Source organism: Pseudonaja textilis, chromosome 5 (assembly GCF_049901715.1).
Source record: "Pseudonaja textilis isolate UNSWEBS1 chromosome 5, rPseTex1.2, whole genome shotgun sequence".
Classification (NCBI taxonomy): domain Eukaryota; kingdom Metazoa; phylum Chordata; class Lepidosauria; order Squamata; family Elapidae; genus Pseudonaja; species Pseudonaja textilis.
The window spans coordinates 20,776,469-20,801,394 of record NC_141994.1 but is presented as its reverse complement, the minus strand read 5'-3'; the positions used below and the strand labels follow the sequence as shown (position 1 = coordinate 20,801,394).

At 42.2% G+C, this 24,926-nt stretch overlaps 1 protein-coding gene across 2 annotated transcripts in view; it reads right to left on the bottom strand.

Moving 5' to 3' along the window:
• The window catches only part of ANO2 (anoctamin 2), a 170,017-nt gene extending 145,311 nt beyond the window's left edge, over positions 1-24,706 (bottom strand). Inside the window, exons 1-2 of one of the 2 annotated variants that reach the window (XM_087934259.1) lie at positions 24,337-24,706; positions 9,830-9,999 (exon numbers count right to left, since the gene is read on the bottom strand). In XM_087934259.1, coding sequence (XP_087790385.1) covers positions 9,830-9,999; positions 24,337-24,355 — 189 coding nt within the window. In that variant the 5' untranslated portion in view covers positions 24,356-24,706. Of the gene's footprint in view, positions 1-4,231; positions 4,540-9,829; positions 10,000-24,336 lie in introns of those variants that run through there. The other variant, XM_026701966.2, reaches the window with a different exon arrangement.
• Positions 24,707-24,926: the final 220 nt, after the last annotated feature.

Sequence of the window (24,926 nt, the reverse complement as noted above, 5' to 3'; positions counted from 1 at the left end):
AGCAATTCAAGGATTTAACCTGTTTCTCTCCAAACATATATACACACCACTGAAATTCAGTAACCCTCAGTGTTCTGGTAGTCTTGGAAACCACCAAATATGCAGTTGTTGTTTTTTTTAAATTGCAAAGTATTGTTTATATACAATGAACATAGAATCTAGGACTCAGAGGATTAGCAGAGTTCCACTTGGTTTGATATTTATTTAATGAAATAATGGCCCAATCTATTGACTGTTTTTGATATTCACTAGCCAGCTGAGGCTCAATAAAACAGTATTGACTTCCTTACGTTCATATACGTATCCTATTGATCTCAAGTAACCCACAATTGGGTGGCTTCATATATTATGGAGTGCACAATGGCTTGTATCACTGAGCCAAAATATAGTTTTCTTAAGAAGTTAGAATTGCTAGACTGCGTGAATACAGTCAGATGATTTGGTTTTCAGTCTTACAATATTTAAAGGGCTGCCACAAAGAAGAGGGAGTCAAGTTATTCTCCAAAGCACCAGAAGGCAGAACAAGAAGCAATGGATGGAAACTCATCAAGGAGAAAAGCAACCTGGAATTAAAGAGGAATTTTCTAACAGGGAGGACCATCAACCAGTGGAACACGGTGTTTCAGCTAACTAAGGAGTCCCAGGAAGGACATTTTGGAGGGGATCATTCTGAGAAGCCATTTCATCTGCTCTCCAACTTAATATGACAAATATTTCATGCAGGTATCCTTGGTTTATCGTCTCAGTTGAGCCCAACCTTTCTTGTTGTTAAGCTGGACATATGTTGAGTGAGTTTTGTCCCATTTTGCAACCTTGCTTGCCGCAGTTGCTAAGTGAATTACTGCAGTTGTTAATAACAAGGTTGTTACGGGAACTTGTATTCCCCCATTGACTTTGTTTGTCAGGTCGCAAAAAGGGACCACGTGACCCCAGGGACGCTGCAACCGTCATAAATAGGCCAAGCACCCGAATTTCGATCATGGGGACCCTGGGGACAGGGCGACAGTCGTAGGTATGAAAAATGACCTCAAGTCACTTTTTTTCAGTCCCATTGTAACTCTGATCAGTTACTAAGTGAGCTGTTGTAAGTCTGAGACTACCTGTATAGGAGATTGGGGGATTCTGTGCCGTTGTAAGTTCGGTCATTAAACAAAAGGTTATTATACGTTGAGGTACTATCTGTATGTGGTTAACTCCAGGAAGCAATGTTATGGTTTGTTTCTCTATCTGAGTTCCAAGACGACAATGCTTCAGCTTCTGTGAACTCTCCACAAGAACAAGGGAATAGGGGGTTATGGTGTTATTGCCTGGGGAGTCATCAATTTGAAAACAAGTCCTCCTTAGAAAGCCCAGCTTAGCAACAGCATGCAAATAAGCAGGTAGCTCAATGTGCCCTTTTTGCATTTTTGTAAAAAAAAATAACAAATACGCCTTGTGAAATGCAGAATTCCTTGTGCATGAGACATAAGCCAAGATCCCACTCTCTTCTTTTGAATGCCTCCAACAGTCTGTCTGTCTGTCTGTCTGTCTATCTATCAATCAACTATCCATCCATCCATCTATCTATCTATCCATCTATCTCTATCTCTATCATCTCTATCTCTATCTATCTCTATCTATCATCTATCTCTATCTATTTATCCCTCCCTCCCTCCCCATCTATCTATCTCTATCATATCTATCTATCTATCTATCTATCTATCTATCTATCTATCTATCTATCTATCTATCTATCTTTCTATCTATCCGTCCATCCATCCATCCATCCATCCATTTATCTATCTACCTATCTATTTCTATCATATCTATCTATCTATCTATCTATCTATCTATCTATCTATCCATCCATCTATCTATTATCTATTTATCTATCATCTCTATCTATATTTCTATCTATCCGTCCATCCATCCATCCATCCATCTATCTATCTACCTATCTATTTCTATCATATCTATCTATCTATCTATCTATCTATCTATCTATCTATCTATCTATCTATCTATCTATCTATCTATCCATCTATCTATTATCTATTTATCTATCATCTCTATCTATCATCTATATCTTTCTATCCATCCATCCATCCATTTATCTATCTACCTATCTATTTCTATCTATCTATCTATCTATCTATCTATCTATCTATCTATCTATCTATCTATCTATCTATCTATCTATCTATCTATCTCTATTTCTATCTATCTGTCCATCCATCCATCCATCCATCCATCCATCCATCCATCTATCTATCTATCTATTATCTATTTATCTATCCTGGTATATATATTTGCATTTCATCAGATTCACTTTTTCCTTGCTTTTAAGTTTCTTTCTATTCTTTTTGGTCTGCCATTATAGAAATATGGATGCTCCATCAAAATAAATCCAGTTTTCAAAGCTTTGTTTGTAACAAAGGTGTTGAGACTTTGGGAAAAAGCGCAAAGAAGAGCAACTAAGATGATTAAAGGCCTGGAGACTAAAACATGACAAACAATAGCAGGAACTGGCTATGTTTAGTCTAGAGAAAAGAACGACTCGGGGTGACATGATAGCAGTATTCCAGTATTTTTGAGACTGCCACAAAGAGTATGGGGTCAATTTATTTTCCAAAGCACCAGAAGGGCAGGACAAGAAATAATGGATGGAAACTCATCATGGAGAGAAACAACCTGGAATTAAGGAGAAACTTCCGAACAGTGAGGACAATTAACCAGTAGAACAGAAGTTGCCTTCAGAGGTTGTAGGTGCTTCATCACAGGAAGTTTTTAAGAAGAGACTGGCCAGCCACTTGTCTGAAATAGTACAGAGTCTCCAGCTTTACCAAAGTCCCTTCCAGCTCTATTCTGATCATGATTTTACTTTCCATAGCATTATTTTGCAGAAGGTGTGTTTGTGTATATGTTTAATCTGATGTCAAGAGTGCCAAGAAGAACAATGATAAGAGATCTGGAAACTAAACTGTATGATGAACGCTTGAGGGAACTAGGTGTGTGACTCAGTCTATCAAAGAGAAGGATTGGGGGGTACATGATGCGATAAAAGTCTTCCAATATTTGAGGGGCTGCCCCAAAGAAGAGGGAGTTGAGCTATTCTCCAAAGCACCTGAAGGCAGGACAAGAAGCAACAGATGGAAGATCACCAGAAGAAGATCCAACCTGAACTAAGGAGAAACTTCCTGACAGTGAGAATTATTAATCAATAGAACAGCTTTGCCATCCAGATTTGTGGGTGCCCCATTATCGCATGTTTTCAAGAAAAGATTGGACACCCATTGTCTGGAATGGCATAGAGTCTGTTGCTGGAACAGAAGACCTCCAAGATTCCATCCAGCGATATGTTTCTGCATAATTCTACATAACTGTGCAAAGCACAAAATATTAGCCTATCTTATTGTCCCTTCACAGCAGATAGAATTTCACTATCCTGTTATTAGTTTATTTTATTTATTACAAAATTTATTTGCCACCCGGCTTGTACCCGATGACTCTGAAAGGCACTATTATAATGCCTTCCATCCTTTCCCCGCTTTTTCATTTTTTCAGAAAACAGGATCTTTAAAAGCCACCCATGCTTGCAAGATTTGACTATAAAATACCCAATTAATCAAGGGGTTCCCTTCGTTTAAACGGAAACATTTACAGGATGAGGGAGCTACCGACGTTCAGGTTTGTACAGATTGCACAACTACGGGGGTGAAAAAACCACCACAGGATTTGGTGCTGATAGTAGAAAGAAAACAAGTTTCCAGTTCTTATGCTTGCTAAAAAAAATAAATAAATGCAAGCCACACTAGGAAAAAAAAATGTCTGGAACCAACCACAGTGATTTGCATGGAATTGTGGTCTGTTAGGAATTGAAGGTTTCATGCCACACAGAATATATTCTCCTTCCTCATGACTGGAGAAAAGGAAGGACATTCGGGTTGATCTGTTGATTTGCCTTCAGAAATTGTAGGTGCCCCATCACTGGAGGCTTTGAAGAAGAGACCGGACAGCCATTTGTCTAAAATGGTGTAGATTCTCCTCAAGCAGGAGGTTGGAAGGTCTCTGAGGTCCCTTCTAACTCTGTTGTTCTATAAGACTCTATCATTTCAATAGTCTATTAATGACAGAACTGTGCCTAACACCAGCAGAGATTATTTTGCATTTTATTTCACCCCAGTCAAATCTTTCATGGTTTTTTTTTTTTTTTTAACATGTCCTCGTAGTATTATTTCTAGGTTGTACTTACAGGCAGTCCTTGCAGATTCTCTGGCTCCATTTCTGCCAGAGCGGGGAAGTCTTAGCCTGAAATTTCCAATCTACCTTTCCAAGTGGGGAGAGACAGAGCACATCCCAGCCGCTGGCGTCACCATGTCCGGCTTGCAGATCTGGGAAGAAACCTTGAGAAATCCATCAGACAAGTCTAGAGAAGAACGGTTATACTCTCTGCTGTCGTTCTTTCTTTCTAGGTAGGAGAGTTGAAACAAGAAAGCTGCACGGAGAACCCCAAGGAGCAAAAACACAACCAGTGCGGTTGCAAAGAAGTTACTGAAAAAGCTGTTGTGCTGTTCGTGTTCTTGGGCTCCCCGGTGGATTCGTTCCAGGAGCTGCCATCGGAGAGGTCGCCATAGTAACTCCAGGGAGCAAGAAGCAGGTGCAAACACAGAGAGAGAAACTTTCAGAGTCTGGAGAGATGCTCGTGTTGAGCCTGCAGAAAAGGGCCAGGCCCAGACTCAACGGAGATTAGGCTAATGAAGGATGGGATGGTAGCTCTGGAATCCTTATTGGAAAAAGGCTCCATGGAGCTTCTGTCTGCTAAATCCCACGGTGGGCGTTAGCACAATGAGTGAGGCCTGCTAAGAAGGCATCTATTTTGTGACAAAGCACTACTCATTTTTTATTGATTCAGGGTAACTGAGGTGGAAAAGTCATAGATTGTAATGACCCGGGGCGTGGCACAAAGGCAACACAGTCAAATAAGCAAGAAGAGTCCCTTTATTATCTCCAGCTTTGCCCCCAATGTCCAGGTTACCTTCTGGCTGGAGAAAATCTCTCCCAGGAACAGCCTTTGACTGCAGAAAAGTCAGTCCAAAACAAGGTACATATAAACTGTAACTAAAAATCCAAACAAACCAAGCTGAAGTAATTAACTTGATAGGGCAGGAGAAGGACTTTCAGCCTTGAAAGCATGGGAAAACACACGGTTAGGAAGACGCCAGGAGCACAGATAAGCCACAACGATACCAGATAAATTCACGATTTGCTCCCAACAGCTTGCTGTGCACAGCTTCCCTTTTTAAACACTGTGTTACCAGCTGCAGCTAATGAAGGGAATCAGGGCCCTTTCCTCCCCCATAAGCCACACAGCTCACATTGCTCCCTTCTCCGTTCCTCTCTGTGTGCCATAGGATGAAGAGGGGGTGAGCCTGGGTCTTCCTCTGAATTCCCTCTCCCTTGTTCTACCTTTTCCCTGCTCTGCCCAGCCAGACTTTGCCCTTCCCCAGATTTTTCCACAGCCAATGGAGCCACACTCCCATTCCCTGTCAGCAGTTCAGCCTCCCCCTCCGAATCAGATTCCTACAGGGGCATGACATAGATTGATAATGCTGGAGAAGTCTTTTGGGTTTAATGGAAAAAGAACTAGAGAAAATTTTTTGGAACATTGTTATTATATATTTTGACCACAGCAAGACTATTGTATGCACAAAAATGGAAGGATACTTCCATTCCTACCTTGGATGAATGGTTGCAGAAGTTGATGGAGTTGGCCAAAACGGCCAAAATTGACTATTTTGATTAAAGAAAGGAACATAAGTACTTTTGTTTCCACATGGAAACCACTTCTGAACTTCGTGCTTGATGTGGAGAAGAATGAAACTCTGACTTTGGGTTTTACAGATTAGATCGATAGGTCTTTATAGAAATGGCTTGTTTGTATTATTATGAAAAAGCAAAAAGTTGTCATTTGATGTGAATGCCTTGTTTTACTGCAACTGAGAGAGTGGGAAGTCAATACTTCTTTTTATTTTCTTTTTTCTTATCTTCCCTCAGCTCTCCTCCCCCTTTCCCTCCCCTTCCTATTTACTTTGTATTTTGAATTTTACATCACTTTATAACTCAATAAAAATGTTAATAGCGACAATGCTGGAGAAGGCAAGTCGTGATGGTGTACACATGGGTTTGTCTGCCTCTTGTTGCAAATTAACAAAATGGAGAGCAATAGTTTGCTGTTGAAATTCTGAGACATAGTCTTGTGTGGTCCTGGAGACTAATCTTTTGGGACCAGCTCATGGCTAGTTGCTTTGGATGATCACGGATTGGGACAGAAAATATAGTTAAAGCAAACAGATAAAAGAATAACAGAGTTGGAAGAGACCTTGGAGGTCTTCTAGGCCAGTGGTTGTCAACCAGTGGGCTGGGGACCACTGGTGGTCCACGAGAAAATTTTGGTGGTCCGCAGAGAAATGTCACCCCCAAAGCAATTAATCCAGGCTGCACAGGAACACAAGGCTAGGCCGCCCAGATGGGCCACGGGAACACAAGGCTTGCATCACTTGCATTGTGAACAACATGAGGTAGTGAGGGGAGGGGGGAAAGGGCAGGGGGGGACTTGCCCCACTTGCCCCACACACCTCGCCTGGCCACTGGGCTGCTTCTTTCTGCTTCTTTCTTCTTCTGCTTCTGGCTGCATGCAAGGAAAGCACAAAAGTCTTTCTTTCTCTCCCCCAAACTCCTCCAGGAATGAGTCTTTGGGACCCTGCAGGGCCTCCTGCTCCAAGAGGCTGCGCTGGCAAAGACTCATTTCTAGAGGAGTTTGAGGGAGAGAAAGACAGACTTCTGCCACTTCTGCTGCTTTCCTTGCATGAAACCAAGTCTCTGTCTGTCTGTCTCTGTTTGTCTGTCTCTGTCTCTCTCTCTCTCTCTCCCCCTCTGAGAATGGAGCTGGAGCGGTAGCCTGCAATCCCAAATAAAGAATGATTGATCGATAGGAAGATGGTGTGGGCGATTTTCCTGCAGACTTTTGGGGGGATTTTCCCAGGGTCTCTTGGTCCGCGGGATTTAAAATTATGAGTTTGGTGGTCCCTGAGGTCCAAAAGGTTGGCAGCCCCTGTTCTAGTCCAACCCACTGATCAAGCAGGAAACCCTCTACCATTTCTGACAAATGACTATCCAATCGCTTCGTAAAAACCTCCCGTGATGGAGCACATACAACTTCTGGAGGCAAGCCATCCCATTGGTTAATTCTTCCAATTGTTCCAATTCCTTGATACGATTCCATCCTTTACTTAGTCTGCCTTCGGGTGCTTTTGAGAATTGGTTGATCCCCTCTAATTGTGGCAAACCCTTAGATATTGGAACACTGCTACCAGGCCAGTCGGAGTTCTTAATTCTTATTTATCCATTGTTTTTGAATATAAGTGGCCCATGGTTGCAATATTTTAAACCTAAATATCTCATTGGAAGACTTTGTGAGATGTAGCCATTGAGTAAGCTGCCCTCTTCCAGATGTTGTTAAATGAGAAACTTCAGTAGCTTTTTGTCTAATAGCTAGTCATGATATTTACTTGCCTACATCTTTTTAATTAGAAAGTGTTAGATCGGGTAGATCGGTCCACATTGAGAGGCGAGACTCGGTAGTGTACATTCAGCTCTTTATTGTAAGTTAAGAATGGAACAGAATAGACTTGCGAGCCGCTTGGCTTTATACAGCCGGCCGGTGGCTCGGCAGCCAATGGCAGCGCTTTGAATCTCCCGCGATCGGCTCGGCCAATCGCGGTAGATTCTTAGTGCTCCAATCACAGGAGTTCAGTCAGCCAATCACGTTGCGGTCCGTGTGGACCAATCGGAATGCGAGTCTTCAAGAATGTTAATACAGAACAGAAAGAAACAAAGTGTGTTCATATTAACCTAAGATATGAAGTTGACAGTAAAGCTATGGGTGACCAAACCCCAGGTGGTCAACCCAAAGATGCTTTTTTTTAGGAGGTAACTGGACTTTCTTGTTTTTTCTTTTTCTTTTGAAGACGTTTCACATCTCATCCAAGAAGCTTCTTCAGCTCTGGCAGGATAATGGGGAATAGAAGAGCTGAAGAAGCTTCTTGGGTGAGATGTGAAACATCTTCAAAAGAAAAAAAAACAAGGAAGTCCAGCTGTCTCCTGAAAAGGCACCTTTGGGACAACCATGACCTGAATGACTGAGAATTTCTACTATAGACTTTTACCTAGATGGTCAAGTTCAGTGCAAGCTCAAAATGTAAGATTGAAGATCTAACAGAATAACAACGGTGGTCGGGACCTTGGGGATCTTCTAATCCAGCTCCCTGTTCAAGCAGGTTAAACAGAATGAGAAGGGGCCTAATCCAGATTACCTATAGAGATTACAACGCATGGAATTCGAGAGAGCCATCTGAAACTGTTATTTCTGTGGCATTTGGAGCAGAATGGGGATAGCAAGCATTTTAAACCAAAGCTTGTCCTTTTTAACTTATAATGGATCGCACAATTAGAGCACAGATCTAAAATACAAGCCATCAAGCATGTAACAGCTTCTTGCACTTATCATAGTTCCTTCCATAATAACTTTGGTGTTGCAAACCAATAGTTATGCTTTGCTACTTACAAAAAGAGGCATCATTTTTCAAAATATACATTTTTAATAAGAATAAAAAGTGCCTCCTTTTTGATATAGAAATCATACACCCAATTTAAGAGCGAGGTGTGATCCTGAAGGCATAGAAAGCCTTCAGAAAGGAGAGATGTATTCCTACCCTCTCTTTTTTCAAATTATACATCAATTCTTCATAAACCAGAGACTGTCACACCCTTAAACAAGCAGGGTGAAAACTCCCTATATTCCTCTAGGTAGATGCTGCTGCCATGATTCCACAAACTTATCTACAAAAAATATCTACAGACCCCTCACATCCTGGACATAAATTGTTTCAACCTCTGACGTTATACAGCATTGCACACTGGAACAACTAGATACAAAGACAGTTTTCCCCCCACATGCCATCACTCTGCTAAACAAATAATTTCCACAACACTGCCAAACTATTTACTAAGACTGTATTACTATTATACTTCTCATCCTTGCTATTATCTATCTCCTTTTCTACTTATGACTATAACCTTGTTGCTTTTATCTTTATGATTTATATTTTGTTATTTAGTTTCCTAGTATGATTTTGATTGCTTATTTAGTATCCTATGACTATCACTAAGTGTTGTATCTTATGATTCATCATGAATGTATTTTTATGTATACTGAGAGCTTATGCACTGAAGACAAATTCCTTGTGTGTCCAATCGCACTTGGCCAATAAATTATTCTATTCTATTCTATTCTATTCTATTCTATTCTATTCTATTCTATTCTATTCTATTCTATTCTATTCTACCCTACCTTATCTACCCTACCCGACCCTACCCTACCCTACCCTACCCTATTATCTATTATGTTCTGTTGTTCTGTTCTGTTCTATTCTGTTCTATTTCTATTATTTCTATTTCTATTCTAAACTTCTATAGGGATGAAAAGAGCAATAGGCACAATATTTTGGCACAGTAAGAATCACCTGAAAGGTCCTTGGTGCTCTCTGAACTTGGTAGTTTACTTGCAGATGTTTTATTACCCAAACTCGGTAACACCATCAGTGGTAGTCCAGGCACTAATCCAACCAAACTGGACTAACAATTGTTAAGCAACTTCTTATTCACTATAGGATATGTGTATTTTGTAATTGCGTTTGTTTTTAAAAAACTGGAATTTTCTCATTCATAACTGTTATACTAGACAGATTTCAGAGAAGTTTAAATATCTTGGTGGTCATCATACATTACTTACAGATGTTTTGCAGGTATTCCTGTGTTTCGTTGGTCCTGATATCCCGTTGACTTGGTCAACATGCATAAAGGGGAGGCCTTGAGGGACAGTGAGGTATTTCTTGCTTTCTTTTGACAGTGAGGTCCTGATGGCTTTTTTATGGAGAATAGACGAGGAAGATAAAGGAAAATCTGAGGAATAAAAATAAAGATGAGTTGGGATCTCAAAATATGACTTTAAAAAAAAAAATTATTATATTTTTTTATCTTAATCAACATAAGTGCTTAGTGAACATTACATTGTCTGGGTTATTTTATTTATACAATGCAATATTAATAGCAATGATACTGATAATATTGTTAATAATAATAATAATAATAATAATAATAATAATAATAATAGTAACAACTGTTGCTACTAATGATAGTAACAACATATAATCATAATCTTATACCTTATAACTTGTAACTAGAAGTAATCTTTTATCCTTTAATTTCTACTTCTATTTTCTAGCCACTGATAAAATACATCCCATGTTTAAAAAAAACATTCTGTTTCTTCCTCGTCCTTTAATTTTCGTGTCAGTCTATCTATCTCTACACAGTCTAATATCTTTTTAATTATTTTCTCCTCTCTGGGGGTGTCTTCATTTTCCCAATATTGTGTATTCCCTTTATTATAGTTTTTCTGGTATCATACCTAACAAAAATATTTCTGGTTTTAAATCTATAGTTGCTTTATCATTTTTTCTAACCAGGTGGGTATTTTCGTCCGAATTTCTTTTGCCTCAAAATATTACTTTGATTAATCAATGCCCTATTCCTGATTTGAAAAACCTGATATGGAGTCAGTAAGAATGTTCTGCTGGTGGAGTCCACCAATCCTCAGAGAAGACAGATTGGCTGCATCTGCACTCAGATATCCTGATCTGGCGGGATCTACAGAATCAGGATCTACAATCTGTTGAGCACAAGTCCCACTTTGAACTGCAACATCCATATCAGGGTGCAGACAAACTCAGAAATTCTTCTTTGAGGTGGGAAAATGTAAGAGCAGACTGAGCTAGAACGTGCTGTTAAATGTGTCATAGGTTTGGAGTCCTTGCATTACCACAAAAGGCCCAAGTCTAGCCTCCCCCCCACTTCCCCCCATGAATTCTGTTGACTATTCTCTAATGCCAATTCAACACTGATCATTAGTTGACTGGATCAGCGGTCTTCAAACTTGGCAATTTTAAGACTTGTGGACTTCAATCCCCAGAATTCCCCAGCCAGCATAGCTGGGAAGAGGAGTTGAAGTCCACAAGTCTTAAAATTGCCAAGTTTGAAAACCCTGGATTAAATTCTTGTGCATAGGCAGGGGGTGGGCTGCTACCAAGTTCGTACTGGTTCGGGCGAACCGGAGGTTAATTTGAAAATCTGGTTCGCCGAACTGGTAGTTGAAACAACTGGCTGGCCCTGCCCACTCCACACACCTCCTCCCAGGAGTCTCCACATGGCCCGTTTTGGATCCCAGGTAAGTGCAGGGCCACGTAGAGGCTCGGGGAGGGTGAAAAGCGGGCCACCTGGAGGTTCTGGAAGGCCAGAAATGGGTCCATTTTCCACCTCCAGAGGGCCTCCGAAGCCCAGGGAGGCTGTTTTCATCCTCCTGTAGGCTCAAGGAAAGCCTCCGGAGCCCGGGGAAGACAAAATTGCCCCACCTGCCATGGTGTAGGAGGCCGACTAGGCCACCCCCATCCAACAACCGGGCAGAGAACTGGTTGCTAAATTTTTTGAAGGCTACCCCTGTGTATAGGTGGCAGGAATAAACTCTTCTGTGCTTTGAACTCAGTGAATGCTCCTGGCCATTTGCGTCTGACAGGAAATTATCTGGTGGCCCCAGATTGACAAGCAAAGCAAATCCACCAGAGTTCATAAACCAGATCCGAGTTTTTGGCCTACATTTCTTTCCTTGCTTACTCCAAGATATCTAGTTGCCCTAAAAGGCTTTAGGGGGGCACCTGGTTGAAGATGCATGAGAATTTTAATACATACAGCAATGGATCCCGGGCATTAGAAAATTGCTGTGTTTCTCTGCTTGGGCAAGAGCCAAGAAATGTCCTCATAACCTCCCAGAGAAGCCTCTCTGAGAGTTGTCAAGAAAGCCACATGCTATGGCCTGGGGCCAAATTTCACTGGGCACTTGTGCTGAGTTAAGAGACTATAAACAAACCTGGGCACATCGACTCCATAGGGCATCCCAGGGGACATAACTGTTTAATAAGTCAAGTTAACAGAAGCTTGCCAAAAGGAACAAAAAGAAAGAAAGAAAGAAAGAAAAAGAAAGAAAGAAAGAAAGAAAGAAAGAAAGAAAGAAAGAAAGAAAGAAAGAAAGAAAGAAAGAAAGAAAGAAGAAGAAGAAGGAAGGAAGGAAGGAAGGAAGGAAGGAAGGAAGGAAGGAAGGAAGGAAAGAGAGGGAGGGAGGGAGGGAGGGAGGGAAGAAGGAAGGGAAGAAAGAAAGAAAGAAAGAAAGAAAGAAAGAAAGAAAGAAAGAAAGAAAGAAAGAAAGAAAGAAAGAAAGAAAGAAAGTAAGTAAGAAAGAAAGAAGGAGGGTTAGGGGTCAAAAAAATTCAAGATGACAGCCTCAGCCAACTTCCATTCCCCAGTGAGATGTAAAGGAGAGAAGAATGGCAATTAATCTCTATTTAAGGCTCATTTCCCTGAGGCAAAATCTCTTCCTCTCCCTCTCTCCAATGCTTAAAAAGGGGCACAGGCTCTGATAGCATAGGAGTGAAAATCCTGGGTTCCACCCCCCACCCCGAAACAGTGGTGGTATTCTCCCGGTTTGGCTCAATTCAGCCAAACCAGTAGCTCCAAGGATCATCTGTGAGCAAACCAGTTTGCTCCGATGATCAGCTGCTGGGTCCAGCCATCCGCCTGCCCCAGCTCCATTCTGACCTTTATTTCCTGGTTTTGACGCTCAGCTGCTTCTTGTGGCACAGCCGATTGCCGTGCGTCAGCTGTTGAAGATACAGGGAGCATGCAAGATTGCAGGAAAAGGTCAGTATCCAACCCTCTGTGTGCATGCGAAGCGCGTGTGCATGCACAAAGTGCACCCATCAAGCCACGCCCACAGAACCAGTAGAGCTGGAAGGGACCTTGGAGGTCTTTCTAGTCCAATCCCCTGCTCAAGCAGGAGAACCCAGACCGTTTCAGACAAACAGTTATCCAGTCTCTTCTTGAAAACCTCCAGTGATGGAGCACCCACAACTTCTGTTCTACCAGTTAATTGTTCTCACTGTCAGGAAGTTTCTCCTTCATTCTAGGTTGCTTCTCTCCTTGGTTCGTTTCCACCCATTGCTTCTCATCTTGCCTTCTGGTACAATCACTTGACCTCCTCTTCTTCGTGGTGGTCCTTCAAAACTCTGCTGTCATGTCCCCCCTAGTCCTTCTTTTCTCCAAACCCAAATCCTACAACTGTTCTTCATATGTTTTAGTCTCCAGGCCTTTAAGCATCTTAGTTGCTCTTCTCTGCACTTTTTCCAACATCTCACTCTTTCTTCACTTTTTCCTTTCTGCAGTATCTTTCCTTCCTTCCTTCCTTCCTTCCTTCCTTCCTTCCTTCCTTCCTTCCTTCCTTCCTTCCTTCCTTCCTTCCCTCCTCCTCCTCCTCCTCCTCCTTCTTCCTTTCTTTTGTGGCTACTTTTTCCCTTCTCTCCTGTTTGAAAGTGACCAATGGTGTCCTCAGTTTCCTAGCCATGAGCCTGCTCTGCTGATGAAGAAGGTTCCCTCTTGCTAATCTATTTAATCCATAGAAAATTTCATTTTCCCTCCTACCTCTGTGGATCTCATGCAAGGAGTTTGGTTTAAAACGGGTATTAAAACTCTGTTTTGGCTCAGGGCAGGTATGCCAATGCCCTAAAGGTCAAGCAAGACTTAGGAATTTACATGGATACACTTCAGGATGCTGGAACTCATTAACCTGGTGCCCTTTTGCAATCAAGTACCGGAAGAAGCATGGTGAAGAAGGTTAACAGAGACTACAGCCCCAAGCAAATAATTTCCCCTGCAGTTGACTCAATTATCATTCCAAAATTGGGGGGAGGGGAATCACAGCCAAGGAAAAATAACCCAAGTAGACCCCCATTTGCCTTTCCCTCCCCCTCAATTTTTATTTGTACCATTTTTGTCTGAAAAAGCAAAGACCAATTTGGAGTTCAAGGCTTATATGTTTGGAAGCTAGCAGAAATGAATCCTTCCCATGCTGGACCCAGAAATCTGATCCCAATTCTCTCTAAATCTCCTTTCCTTTCCTTTCCTTTCCTTTCCTTTCCTTTCCTTTCCTTTCCTTTTTCCTCTCCTCTCCTTTCCTTTCCTTCCATTCTTCTTCCTTTCCTTTCCTTTCCTTTCCTTCCTTCCTCCTTTCCTTTAGTTTCCTCCTTTCCTTTCCTCCTTTCCTTTCCTCCTTTCCTTTCTTTTCCTCCTTTCTTTTCCTTTCCTTACCTTTCCTTTCCTCCTTTCATTTCTTTTTCTCCTTTCCTTCTTTCCTTCATTCCAAAATCCTTTCTTTTCCTTTAATTCCCTCCTTTCCTTTCCTTTCCTTTCCTTTCCTTTCCTTTCCTTTCCTTTCCTTTCCTTTCCTTTCCTTTCCTTTCCTTTCCTTTCCTTTCCTTTCCTCCTTTCCTTTCCTTTCCTTTCCTTTCCCTCCCCTCTCATCCCCTTCCCCTTCCCGTTACAGCATCCTCATCCTCACATAATCAAAATTCAGATGCTTGGCAACTGATTCATATTTATGATGATTACTCTGTCCTGCGAGGTCACGTGATCCCCTTTTGCAGCTGTTAAGTTAATAACACAATTGTTAAGTGGATCTGCAGGATTCCCTAAACAATCATGGTAAGAAAGCTCATAAAATGGGACAAAATTCACTTAACAACTGCCTCTCTTTCCAACGGAAATTTTGGGCTCAGTTGTGGTCATAAGTTGAGGACTACCTGTATATCTTATGGTAAAACTTTTCTAAAAAGCTCATCTCTCTCAGAAATTTGTCCACTCAATCTTTCTTCCTTCTGCAGAGAAGATGGCCTACCTTTGAATGGAATGGAATGGAACAGAACAGAACAGAATAGAAAATATGGAATGGAATGGAATAGAATAGAATAGAATAGAATAGAATAGAATAGAATAGAATAGAATAGAATAGAATAGAATAGAATATATGGAATGGAATGGAATTCTTTTATTGGCCAAGTGTGATTGGACACACAAGGAATTTGTCTTGGTGCAAATGCTCTCAGTGTACATAAAAGAAAAGATACATTTGTCAAGAGTCAAGAATCATCAGGTACATCACTTAATAATAGTCACAGGGTACAATAAGCAATCAAATCATACTAGGAAACAGTCGATTAAAAAATTGTAAGGATACAAGCGACAACATTACACTCATACAGTCACAAGTGGAAGGAGATGGATGAAAGGAAGGATGGGAAGATTAATAGTAATGGTAATAGTAATGCAGACTTAGTAGATAATTGAATAGTGTTGAGGGAATTATTTGTTTAGAAGAGTGATGACATTCGGGAGGGAGGGAAACTGTTCTGATGTCTGGTTGTTCTGGTGTCATTTTGAGAGTAGCTTCATTTTGAGGGAAGGAGTTGAAACAGTTTATGTCCGAGATACGAGGGGTCTGTAAATATTTTCACAGCCCTCTTTTTGGCTCATGCAGTATACAGGTTTTTTTTTTCTGCAGTCCTAATTATTCCCATCCTTTCCCTCTCCTGGGTAGCTAACTCCTCAAAATTTCTCCAGAGGTCCTCTCAGCACACAAGGTCAGCTGAACATTACGATCGGCTCCATCCGTACTTGCTCCAAATATCAAGAGAGTGCTGGGGGTGATTATGGTGACAACTGTATAATTTTTCACAAAGCCTTCTCAGCCATCTGTCCAGCTTATCACAATGACAGAATCTCCCAATAGGGTCACAACCGCTCCTCCAAATCCAGTCGGATGAGTCACAGGCTTTGACCGCAGGGTGTGTTTTCTTTTTCTATATCTTTTCTATCTGTCTGTTATTTTTTTCCCCACTTGTCTCAAATTATATAGGGCTTCCTGGTTGAGAAGGGTGGTGGTTAGACCTCCAAAGTCCCTTCCAGCTCTTTTTCCAACTGAAATTAACAGATTATCAGGTAACAGATAAACAGGTTGGAAGGGACCTTGTAGGTCATCTAGTCCAATCCCTCTCACCCAAGTGGGAAACCCTAAAGCCATGATGGCAAACCTATGGCACGTGTGCCACAGGTGGCAAGCAGAGCCATTTGTGTGGGCAGCTGATCCCCAGCCAAACTTATCTGCATTGCACATGCATGTGCCTCCCAGCTAATTTTCGGCCCACTTGAGGCCTTTTTCGTCCTCCGGGAGGCTCGAGGGAAACCTCTGCAGTCTCGGGAGGCTGAAGAACAGGCCTTCCAGAAACACCGGAAGCGCCAAAATGGGCCTATTTTCAGCCTCCAGAGGCTCTAGAGGCTTTCCTCGAGCCTCCAGGAGGGTGAAAAATCCCCCCCCCCCGGGCTCCCGAGGCTGAAAACGGGTACTTCTGGTATTTCCGAAAGGCCTGTTTTTTGGCCTCCCGAGACTGCAGAGGCTTCCTGGGAGGGCGAAAATGGCCTCAAATGGGGCGGAAATCAACTGGGAGATGTGCACATGTGCAGTGCAGATAAGAGGGTGGGGTGAGGGTGTTGTGCACACATGCACAGGGGATCGGAGTGCAGTGCATTGTGGGTGCTGGCACACACGCGCTTTCGGCACACCACAACAAAAAGGTTCGCCATCACTGCCCTACACCATTTTTGGCAGTCCAATCTCATCTTGAAAGTCTCAAGTTATGAAGCTCCCACAACTTCTGAAGGCAACTTCTGTTCCATGGGTTGATTCTTCTCATTGTCAGGGAATTCCTCCTTATTTCCAGGTTGAATCTCTCCTTGATCAGTTTCCATCCATTATTCCTTGTCTGGCCTTCGGGTGCTTTGGAAAATACCTTGACTCCCTCCTCTTTGTGGCAGTCAAAAATATTTCGACTATAGCCACAGCTGTCCAAGCAACCCTTAGAATTTTTTCCCAGTTTGAATGAGAAAACCAAGTCTCAGGATTTTCTCAGTCTCTTCAAGGAGTCCACTGTGTTAACTAATTAAGGTGTGACTTCACACCACCTCTTGATAAACTGGAGACTGTAGCATTCCTTCATCATCAAGCTAGTTCCTCCTCTTGCAACTTAAAAGCAGGTTGTGCCACACAATCACGGGTGGGGTTCTACCGGTTCGGTAGCTCCGAGGTTCAGCTGGGAGTGAATAGGTTCAGTTTGCTCCAACAATCACCTGTTAGGCCCACCTGTCTGCCCGGGTTCTAGGCTGTACTTTATATCCTGTTTTTAAAACTCAGCTGATTCGTGTGGCATAGCGGATTGCCACGTGTCAGCTGTTTAACACATGGGGATTGCTGGAGCAAATGTTCTGTGCAGGCACCAAATGTGCGTTTCATGCATGCTCACCAAACCAGTTGTTACACCGGTTAAGTCACACCTCTGTACACAATAGTCATTTCTTGGTCCATCCTCATTTATCTCCCTTAGTTCCAAGTGCTCCAAACTCCAATAAAGGAGAATATTTCTAGCTCAGAGTTCAAATGAGGGGACCTTGGGGCTCTCTGAGCTTGGTTGTTTTCTTGCAGATGCTTACTTATAGGTGACGAAACACCTGCAAGAAAACAAGGAAGCTCAAAGAATACTTAAGCTTAGTACACAAAATTGTCTGCTACTATTTCCTACCTGTCAATGACTACTTCAGCTTCAATCAGAATAATATACAGGCAAACAATAGATACAAACTCAAGGTAAAACTACATCAAACACGATTGCAGAAAATACGACTTCAGCAACAGAGTGGTCAATGCCTGGAACTCACTACTTGACTTCGTTGTTACATCCTCAAACCCCCCAAATTTTAATCTTAAACTGTCTACCGTGGACCTCACTCCATTCCTAAGAGTTCTGTAAGGGGGCGTGTATAAGCGCACCAGCACGCCTACAGTTAGGAATCTGTACACCAATTAGTTGGGTTGGTAATATATAAACCAACAATGTATGTTTGCAGCTTTAAGACAAAATCACTGTATTGATTTATACTATATTCCGATTGGTTGATTATATTGCAAATTACCATAAGAGGGAGCTAGAGATCATAGCTTGCTCTCTCTGACATTCTGTCTCTCTGACATTCTGTCTCTCTGACATTCTGTTGCTATCTAAGGTTCTCTGTTGTATTTATGCTGTGCTTATATTTTGATATTTTTGTTTACTGTAAATGACAAAGGGAACCGGTAAGAAGACTTTTTAATTGGATATTCTTTCAACTGTAAAACGTATATGACCTAGACTGTTTATTGGACTGTTCTATTTCTTAAAATTAACTCAATTTAGTGTATCTGTGTGTGGCTGAATAATTATTCATAACTACTCTCATAAATATTTCCATGTGCATTCTGTACATATCATAACACCTACCATCCCTGTCCCACTGTTACCATTTATTCATACGCATTCATATGGATATACTATACTTATACCAGCTTATACTTATATGTTTATATGTTATGTTCATACTTGTTTTCTTATACATGCTTGACAAACTAAACTAAATAAATAAATACCAACGATCCCTCTTTCCAAACTCCATTTGAGAAAATTTGCACTAAGGGAAATGCTTCTTTCTATAGATACAGGGATTAACTTTCAGCTGGCCGAGATAATAGCTTTGTATTTGTTTATTAACTCTGTTTATTTAGATCCTTTGACAAATGTTGAATATAAATGCATCTGAAAAAGATCCATTTGTCCCACCTGCTCCAACTCTCCAAAAACCTAGAGATTGCAGCATTAAAAACTTTTGTGATCTTCTTTGCTTGCTGAATGGCTTAATTAATCAAATAATAAAGCAAGATTAGGTGAACAAAGGATTTCCACTTCTCAAACTGTGCCACACGCTTCCCCTTTAGAAAAATGAACAGGCTAAGAAGATAACTTGTCCAAGATTCTCACATACCATTTAACCGTCTAAGCATCAGTAAAGGGTTACCAAGTTTGGGTAATGAAAAGTCTGCAAGAAAACAACCAAGCTCAGAGACTACCAAAGACCCTTCACTCTCTAAGAATATTATTATGGATATATGGATTCTGTGTGTTTGTTTTCCTTTTATTTTCTTTATTAGGCCTTGATATTGTTTATTAGTTGTTTTTTTCTTCTTTGTATTTTTGGGTTTGGGGTATTTACATGTACTTATTTTTTTTAAAAAAAATGTAATAATTTTTAAAAGATGTTTGGCTATCATGAGCCACGGTGGCGCAGTGGTTAGAGTGTAGTACTGCAGGCTACTTCTGCTGTCTGCCAGCTGCCTGCAGTTTGACAGTTCAAAGCCCAACAGGCTCAAGGTTGACTCAGCCTTCCATCCTTCTGAGGTCGGTAAAATGGGGACCCAAAATTGTTGGAGGCAATAGGCTGACTCTGTAATCCGCTTAGAGAGGGCTGTAAAGCACTGTGAAGCGATATATAAGTCTAAGTGCTACTGCTATTGCTATTGCTATCATTGTTTTGCCTTGCATTTCACTAGAGGCAAGGCAAAAGATGAGTCACCAGACTTAATAGAAGAGGAAATTCAAAGGTTCCTATATAATAAACCAGTGTTTCTCAACCTTGGTCACTTGAAGATGGGTGGACTTCAGCTCCCAGAATTCCTTAGCCAGTGGTTGGCTGGGGAATTCTGGGAGTTGAAGTCCACCAGTGGTGGGATTCAATTTTTTTTTACTACTGGTTCTGTGGGCATGGCATGGTTTGGTTGGCATGGTGTGACTTGGTGGGGAAGGATACTGCAAAATCTCCATTTCCTCCCCACCCCACTAACCTGCTTTCCAGATCTATTCTCCTGTGCAGGGCAACCAAAGAAGACCCAGCCAATCAGCTGGGACTCAATGGGAGGCAGAGAATAGATGGGGACGGGGCCAGTCAGAGGTGGGATTTGCCAGTTCTCCAAACTACTCAAAATTTCCACTACTGGTTCTCCAGAACTGGTCAGAACCTGCTGAATGCCACCTCTGAAGTCCACCCATCTTCAAGTGGCCCTGGTTGAAAAACACTGTAATAAACTCTCAGTGATCTGTTAGTGGTGGTGGTGGAGAAGACCCCTGAGACTACTGTGGATGGCCAAGAGAACAAACCAATGGATCATTGAACGAATCAATGGAGAGTTGTTACTCGAGGCACAAATAACCTGGCTGAAATTATCCTAACTTCAGACACATCATGGGAAGGCTGTAAGACTGGGAAAGGTGGAAAGGAAAAAAAGAAGACCAGCAGCAAAGTGGATAGAGACAATTACAATAGGGATGGGGACACTGCTAGAAGAGTGTCCAGATCAGTTTTAAGGACAACCTCTTTGATCAAGTTCAAGGAAGGGAATCATTCACTGTTAATTTCAAAAGGAGGAATCTCTCCAACATATGAGGTTAACACCCATCGGCAACCTTGACTGTTCTTTGGAAGGACAGATCCTGAAGCTGAAGCTCAAATATTTGGGCCACCTGATGAGTGTTCTGGTCCGCTGGCAGCCTGAGGAGACAGCAGCAGAGTTGGACAGTGGGGAAGAACATGGGACAGTCTGGGAGTCTGGGGAGGACTTGGAGGAGGGTCCTGCATCCAATACAGAGATGGAGCCAGGGCCATCTGGGAGTTATGTGCGGACTCTGGAGCCTCCAGAATCTGACAGCAGCAAGGCAGATGAACAAGAGAAGCCTGTTCCCAGTGTGCGTGTGTGCAGAGCTGTCAGAAGGCAAGAACAGTTAAGACAAAAGGGGAAACTCGGGAATAAGGCTTGGAGGTCCCTCCCATAAGACATAAAGGATGAACAAAGGGACAGGGACCTTTGCAGGAAGCAACTTTGTTTGCTCTGTTAACCTTGAAGCTCTGTGTGGACTTTGTACTCTGGTTGGCTTTTTACAGTTGATTTGGCATTTTAGTTGTTGGCAGCAATTCAAAGTAGAGAAAGGTGGGTGCTTATCTCAAGGGACTGTTTGGGACTCATTACAGGCTGAGAATGAACATAAATCCCAGCGCTGAAATAAAAAGAGAGTTGTTTGGACTAAGTGTGTGCTTAATTGTGGTCTCGGGAAGCCTTGGTCAGAACAATGAGAAGAGATGACTCCTTGGAGAAGACCTAGATGTTGGGAAAGATGGAAGGCAAAAGGAGAAGGGGAGGATGAGATGGTTAGATAGGGTCATCGATGCAATGAAATGAATTTGGACAAACTCCAGGAGACACTAGAGAACGGGGGTTCTGGTAAGCTACGGTCCATGAGGTCGATTTAGTCCATAAACAACCACAACCACACTATCCAGCATTTTCCCCCTGAACGTTCACTGCAGCCTTAACCTCCACAGTGCTTTGTGTATTCTTGCACCAAGATATCAAGGCAACATCAACCGAAAACGTTCATGGAACAGCTATGTAAAAACTGAGTGATGACATGCTGTATCTGAGCTTCTCTGTAACATAGGAGCAAACTGCCCCCTCCTGCTTCTACTCCTAGAAGATAATCTGTTTAATGAGTAAAGAAGATCTGTGCTGGGTTCATATGGTTAATTGGAAACTTTAGCCTTGTGAAAAAAAAAAGAGAGAGATGGTACTTGATGGTATCATAGCTCAGTGTCCCCACAGTTATTTGCAATCGCCAGACACCATTTTCCAAGCAATGATGAAGTGCCCTTCCTTCAGTCCCATGGAAGGGCAATTTCTGAACCAGCCAAACTTTTCACGGGGAAAAAAAAAAATCAGACACGGGGGGGCATATTTTATATTTTGCTATTTTTAACTTCAAAAAGACTCCAGGAAACACAGACCAGCATGTTTTTTTTTTCTCCAACATGTAAGAATTGGGATGGAGACGGCTCTCATTATTTACCCATCCTTCTGAATGCTGAGGGAACAACAAAGACTAATACAAATGGTGGAGCAAACTTGCAATAGACTGGGTTAATTCCTGTAGGTGTTCCACTCATGTACAATCATTGGTTTCATTCCTACCTGATTTTTCTCTTCACTTGCATGATTAATATTGCACGAAGGATCCCTTCTGACTCATCCCAACCTGGGACACAGATTAGTTGATGTCACACGCCCTCACCATGGCAGGAAGTGTTACCATGGCAGCCTTGCACACTCAATACTTCACCCAGACCTCTGTAACTTTCCCAGGGCCATTTTTGAAGGAAAGGAAGAGGAAATAACAACCATTGGGTTGAAGCCCAGAGATGAGGCAGTGAGATCCAATCGAGTCCAATCCTTTATGTGCTTACACCTAACAGACAGAATCTTGCCGGACTAAACTATAAGCGTCTAACTTACTAAACCCATCCTAAGGAATTTTTAGGGTGTGCGTGCTACCCCAAAACTCTTCTTCCTTGCCCCATCCAGCTTAGGACTGTGCAGTCTTTTCATCTGGATTTCTTTCTGGGAAGGCTCTGTCTTGTCAAAAGCTTTTTCTATTGCTCCTGCAGGTGCACATTCCATCGCAACAACCCTCAGAATGTAGCATTAGCTTTTTCTTTTAGTTTAGTTTACTTTATTGTCGTTGCACCTTGTGCAACAAATCAAACACCATCTTCAGTGCACATCACGACCATGAAAATAAACACAAACACGCATCCTTCACATTCTACACATTGAATTGAAAATCCTTGATATTGCATTAATATTGCACAATATGGTAGAATTCAAAAGAGCTACTGCCCTGGGATAGAAGCTGTTTTTCAGCCTATTTGTCCTTGTTTTTATTATCCTGTACCATCTGCCAGATGGTAATAGTTCAAATAAAAATCCAGGATGAGATGGATCTTTGAGAATGTTTTGAACTTTCTTAAGGCAGCGGGAGCTCTAAAGCTCTTCCAAAGAGGGGAGAGGGCAACCCATGATCTTCTGGGCAATGACATTAACCCTCTGGAGTGCTGTCCTATCTGCCCCGTGCAATTGGCAAACCATACAGAGGTGCAGTAAGTTAAGATACTCTCTATGGTGCAGCGGTAGAAGGTCACCAGCAGTTTTCCACTCAATTTGTTTCCTGAGAAGTCTCAGGTAGTATAATCTCCGCTGGGCCCTTTTGATCAGGGCTGCAATGTGAGCACCCCAGGTCAGGTCCTCTTTTAGGGTAACACCCAGAAACTTAAAACAAATATTACTATGCAATATTTGGAAATTGGACAAAGGGCTTGCTCCCATTTGCTTCAGCAATACTTACTCATCCTGGTTCTAGAGACCAATCCCCTGCCCAATTCTGTAAACAGCCAAAAATTAGAATGGAGGAAGGTCAACAAAGAGATTCATTAGACTTTACTCGTTCTAACCCAGTATATTTAGGGCCTACAGAGAGGGTGTGTGTGTCTGGAATGGTATAGGCTCTGCTGCTTCAGCAAAGGGGTTGGACTAGAAGACCTCCAAGGTCCCTTCCAACTCTATTCTGATTTATGATATCAGGGAAGGCAGTGCATTGTTTCCATCTGTTTTTGCTTCTTGCTAGTTTGATTTTTTTTTTATTTAATTTGCTCTTCTGGTTAATCGTTGGCTTTTTCCCCCCTTTTCCAGATGGCTGTTTCTTCTATTTTCTTTTTCTTTTGAACAATTATGATAATTCCCTTTCAGCTATGGAAAGATGGCCCATATACACACACACACTTCCATAATAACTTCAGCACATAATTTAAACCCATTGGGAACCTAGATTAATTGTGAGCTGGGCTGGATCATCAGACTTGCAGCAGCTCCACAGATTCTAGTTCTTTTGTGCCAGATCAACACCTCCGCTTTCTAAACTAACATCACCAGCATTAAATACAAAAGAGACCAAGCACTATGGAAACGGTAGGAAGGGGGTGTTTCTCCATTTTAAAACTGCTTCCAAGACTGCCAACTCCAGCTGGGATTAAGCCTGGAGGCCTTATTCTGTACCATCTGCCCACTGACAGGTGACGGTGGTTGTTTTTTTACAGTACCTGAGTGAAAAAAAGAAAGTTTGACCGACCTATCATTCTTTGCATTTTTTAATTTTTTGCTTTGCAACTTCTGTTATTTCAACATCTCTGGTCTGTAGTATAAACTCTGTAGAACTAGATAGAGGAGCCCACAGGGGGTTGGGTGGGAATGCCATTTAGTATCCCGACTCTGCAAAGAAGGTCAATCTATAAACATGTTGCTGGAGTTAACAATCTGAGGAAATCAATCGGGAAAGGTTAATTGGCACCACCCACTAAGCCACCTAATTGGGCGGATTAGCTTGCATTCCCAAACCAATTAAGGTGCCTGTCAATGTAGAAGAAACTTCAGAAGCAAAGGAGGGGAGACCTTTTGACAGAGCTAAAAGAGCGAAAACCCAGCGTGGTAGAAAAACAAGCCGAATCCCCCACCATCATTACAGACTGACCGGCAATTAGGAACAAAGCCGTGGATAATCTTACCGGAGTCTTCGGCTTCCATAGCTCAGCGAAGGACCTGAAAGTGACAAATTGCTCCCAGCTTGAGAGGGCACAGCTGTGCTGCCCACATGAACTTGGTCTCTGGGTGCCCTCACTTTCTGGTCATCAGCGGGCAGCCCCAGCCAGAGGCCAGGGTTTCCACCTGGAGAAGGAAGGGACCTCCAAAGGTCTTTGGCCAGGACTCCTGTTTCAATTATGGCCATCCGACACAGCATCCCAATAGCCCTGTGGTGACCCAAGGCATATCCAACTGGGGTACCAGCTGCTGTTTGGAGGCCACCGTAAGCTACTTGCTGGAGGAGGAGGAGGAGGAGGAAGAGATGGTGAAAAGAAAAATCCAGGACAAGAAGTCTGCTCTCTCTCCCCCCCACTCAATACACACTCCTCCAAAGTGAGCAGCCGTTTCTGCCAGCGAGGATTAGATGACAAATCCCATCTTCTTATCAGCCACCGTTTAGTACCAACACCGCACACAGCTATTTAGCAGGAGAGAAGAGAGAGACGGGCTTTTTATAAGACAACGCCTAGGTTTTCTCATGTTACCCCTCCTGCTTGCATGCTCTTACTTCAGC